Genomic DNA, 4,604 nt, shown 5'->3' on the forward strand with positions numbered 1-4,604 from the left:
GACTTTCCTGCCTGGGCTGGTTTTGAACCTGGATCTTCAGATCTCAGCCTCCTGAGTAACTGGGATTACAGGCATGAGCCACAGGCGCCTAGCTTGTTTTCAAATTTTTTATGTTTAGGATTTTTTTTTTGGTCGGTCGTGGGGCTTGAACTCTGGGCCTGAGTGCTGTCCCTCAGCTCTTCAGCTCAAGGCGAGTGCTCTACCACTTGAGCTACAGCACCAATTCCGGTTTTCTGTTGGTTTATTGGAAATCGGAGTCTCACGGTCTCTCCTGCCTGGGCTGGCTTTGAACTGCAATCCTCAGATCTCAGCCTCCTGAGTAGTTAGGATTACAGGCATGAGCCACCAGCGCCCGGCTAGCATTTTTTTTTTTTTTATATTTACTTATTGCACGAAACCTTCCTCCTCACATCTCAGCCTTCTGAGTAATGATGATTATAGGCATGAGACACTTGGTCCTCAGCTGCTTTAGCTATTATTTGAATGATGTTTCATGCCTTTTGCCCTGGCAAAATATTACTCTTGTATAGTTAGGATTACTGGTGTGAACCATTGCATCTGGCTTGAGATGGGTGTCGCTTGCTTTTTAATTTTTTTGTCTGGATTGACCTACAGCTATTGTCCTCCTGTCTCTGAGTAGCTGGGATTACAAGAGTGAGTCACTATACCTGGCTTTCCCATTTGGAATGCATTGTTTTCTATAAAATTTGTATAAATTATCAGAGATAATCTATTTGTTCAGGTTTAGAGATTTCTATATTTTCTGGCATCTACTTTCTGTCTCTCTCTACCATCTCATGTTATTTTGTGCTAACATCTGAAGTTAAGTTTTTCAGAAAATTGAGTCACATATGGATATAGGTTCTGAATGGTCAAACCATCATTATTATCAAAACAATAGTTTTATTAAGATTTTAATGTGACCAAAAAGGCTATAGGTTCTTATCTTTTTACAATATGCATACAGAAGTTGAATTCTCAAGTTTTTAAAAAAGGATAGGACTATGTACTTTTAACTTGGGTTGAAGGATGGAAGATAGCCTTTCTTGATGTAAAAGTAAAGCAAGATTTTGTTCATATGAAGGAAGCATTGGAAACACATCAGCAAGAGAAGAATGATATGGAGTCTCAAATCAGGGAGACAGCAGTGGAGGAGTTTAGATTACAAGCTGAACAATGGGAAGCAGAAAGAAGAGAGTTACAGTTTATAGTACAGGTATTTAAAAATTAGCTCCTTCAATGTCTTTTTAATAATTATATTAGAATTATATTAGAATAATTTGCTAATTAATTCAAAGGGATGATAACTCCTTGTTTTGATCTCTGGAAGACTACTTTGCATCAAAATACCACAACTATTAAAAATAGATAGCATGAGTGTTAGAATTGGGTGACGTCCATTGCATATATATATATATATATATATATATTATTGTCAAGTTATATACAGAGGGGTTACAGCTACGTAAGGTTATTAGTACATTTCTTGTCAGACATGTTACCCCTTCTTTCATTTTTCTCCCATTTTCCCTCTCCTCCATTTCCTCACCCCCAAGTAGTACAGATCATTTCCAACATATTGTCTTGTGAATATTGCTTTTGCATTGGTTTCCCCCTTGTCCTTTGTCTCAACATTCTGTTGTTCCCCTTCCTTTCCCTAATTCAAATGAATACATATACAAGACCAGGGTACCAAAATCAAATACTGTGACAACAGGGATATACCATAGAGGGAAGAACCTACAAAAGAAACCAAAAAAATCACATTGTACATTAACAACAAGAACAAAGAAAAGCCTCTTGTGTCCAAAGTGCTTGGAGTTCATTTTGTTTAGCATCATCTTATATGGTCATATGTATATAGCTATTGAGCTATTCTGCTCATCTGCTAAGATTATCCTAGACATATACTAATTATTGCAAATAAGGGGAACCATGGGTTCTATGTTTCTTTGGGTCTGGCTTACTTCACTTAATATGATTTTTTCTAAGTCTTTACATTTCCTTGTTCAACTACTCTGGAAAGCTGTATGAAAGTTCCTCAAAAGACTGCATTTAGAGCTCCCCTATGAACCAGCAATCCTACTTCTAGGCATTTACCCAAATGATCACAAACAAGGCCATATTAAAGCTACCAGCACAACTATGTTTATCACAACATTATTTACCATAGCTAAGATATGGAACCAACCCAGGTGCCCCTCAGCAGATGAATGGATCAAGAAAATGTGGTATATATACACAATGGAATTATATGTCATCATCAGAAAGAATGACATTGACCCATTTGTAAGGAAACGCATTTTTTTTGTGTGTGTGCTGGTCCTGGGGTTTGAACTCAGGGCCTGAGTGTTGTCTCTGAGTTTTTTTTGCCCAAGGCTAGCACTCCATCTCTTGAGCCACAGTTTCATTTCAGGCCTTTTGAGTTTAATGGAAAAGTTTCATGGACTTCCTGCACAGCCTGGTGTTGAATCCTGATTCTCAGATCTTAACCTACTGAGTAGGGTTACAGATGTGCGCCTCTAGCACCTGGCTGCATTGCATTTTTTAAAAAAGGATCTTTATATATAGTTGGCATTGTGTTTTTCCTGTTTAAGACAGAGACTAATAATAGTCTTACTAGGGTAAATAAATAGAATAGGAGAGTTTTGGATAGTAGAAAGGATCCTTACAAATTATGTAGTATAGTGGCATTTAAATTCTTCTTTCTTTCTTTTTTTTGGTGCTGATACTGGAGGTTGAACTAAGGGCCTGGGCACTGTCCCTGAGCTTTTGTGCTCAAGGCTAGCCTTCTGTCACTTGAACCACAGCACTACTTCCAGCTATTTTCTGGTTAATTGGAGATAAGACACTCACAGACTTGCTTGCCTGGGATGACTTTGAACTCCAATCTTCAGGTCTCAGCCTTCTGAATAGCTAGGATTATAGTGCTTGGATTTTAAGTTTTTCTTTTTTCCTTCCTTCCTTCCTTCCTTCCTTCTTTCGTTCTTTTTCTTTTTTTCTCTCTCTCTTTCTCTCTTTTTCTTTCTTTCTCACTCTCTTTCTCTCTTTCTTTTTTTCTCTCTCTCTTTCTTTCTCTCTTTCTTTCTTTAGCCAGTTTTGGAGCTTGAACTCAGGGCCTGGGCACTGTCCCTGAGCTTCTTTTTGTTGAAGACTAGCACTCTACCACTTGAGCCAAAGTGCCACTTCTGGCTTTTTCTGTTTATGTGGTACTAAGGAATCGAATCCAGGGCTTCATGTATACAAGGCAAGCACTCTGCCACTAAGCCACATTCCTAGCCCAAGTTGTTTTTACAAAGTAAAAATTTTTCATTATATTCTATTCCTCTTTTTCATAAATGCACATAATCCTCAAGATTTCATAGTCCAGTTTGAAGGGTACTGATTACATCAAACACCCTTTATAGATGAATAGATGGAGATTTAGCAGTTACTGATTTGCTCAGATTGTAGACTAAGTAACTGTTGTGGGAAAAGAGTACAAGTCTTCAGAATCTTACTCAGTGTATTTTGTATCTTCTCAGAAGAGTTTCTGTTTTTATTTTAAAGGAGAGATAAAAAACTCCAACTGTTAGTTGTGTTGTTGAATATTTTAAAGGATATTTTGAACAGCTAATCACTTTCAAGAAAAATACAAAGTAACCAATTAATTTAAAATTTTAGGACTGGGGCATGGTACAAGTGGTAGAGCACCTTCCTAGCAAATGCAGGATTCTGAGTTCAAATTTCAGTACTACCAAAAATATTTCAAATAAGTTTCAGTCATGTTTTCTATTATTTGTTTTGTGGAAAGATACTGTGTCTGTATGTAATTTTTACACACAAAACGACAAATTGAAGTAGCCTTTATATAAATGTCAAAAGTACACTTTTTCACAAGAATGAAAAATATCCATCTAAATAATTTTTTGGGGTGGTGTGTATTTACATGTGCTTTCAGGGCCTAGTATTTGCTTGGCTAGCTCTGCATCAAATGAGCCACTTCTCCAGACCTGTTTTTTGCTGTTTTGGAGATGGAACCTTTCAGGTTTTTCTGCCTGGGTGACTTGAATCTTATTCCTCAGATCTCGGCTTTCTGAATAACTAGGTTAGCAGATCTGAGCCACTGGCACCTTGCTCTAAAATAAATTTTGAGATAACTTTGTGATATAAACAATTTTCAAGACAGAAACTGTCCAAAAATATGAAGAAACTAAAAGGAACTTTATTTCTTTTAGAGTATAAGCTTGCAGTAAGTAGTGGAAATACTGAATTTATTGCATGACTATACTAAGCCATGACTTCTCGAATCTTTGATCTTTATAAAATGCTTTTCTTCCCAACTCTGGAAACAGGATGGACACTACATCCACTCTTTTTATTTCAATTTTTAATTCCTTTTTTTTTGTGGTGCTGAAAATGGACTCTAAGGCCTGACACCTGTTAGCCAGGTGGTCTGTCACTGAGATATATCTCCTCCTTTTTACATTCTTGGTATGCCATCTGTTATTTGTATAGCTATTGGTTCATTTGTTCCCTAAATGCTTTCTTTTTTTTTTTGTCGGTTGTGGGGCCTGGGCGCTGTCCCTCAGCTCTTCAGCTCAAGGCTAGCGCTCTACCACTTG

General features: G+C 37.3%; 1 protein-coding gene across 1 annotated transcript in view; it reads left to right on the forward strand.

The window, feature by feature from the left end:
• Positions 1–4,604, forward strand: part of Ccdc171 (coiled-coil domain containing 171) — a 310,385-nt gene that overhangs the window by 38,829 nt on the left and 266,952 nt on the right. Inside the window, exon 6 of the mRNA XM_013020745.1 lies at positions 1,085–1,216. Coding sequence (XP_012876199.1) covers positions 1,085–1,216 — 132 coding nt within the window. The remainder of the gene's footprint in view (positions 1–1,084; positions 1,217–4,604) is intronic.

The sequence above is a fragment of the Dipodomys ordii genome, unplaced genomic scaffold (genome assembly GCF_000151885.1).
Source record: "Dipodomys ordii isolate 6190 unplaced genomic scaffold, Dord_2.0 Scaffold53, whole genome shotgun sequence".
Classification (NCBI taxonomy): domain Eukaryota; kingdom Metazoa; phylum Chordata; class Mammalia; order Rodentia; family Heteromyidae; genus Dipodomys; species Dipodomys ordii.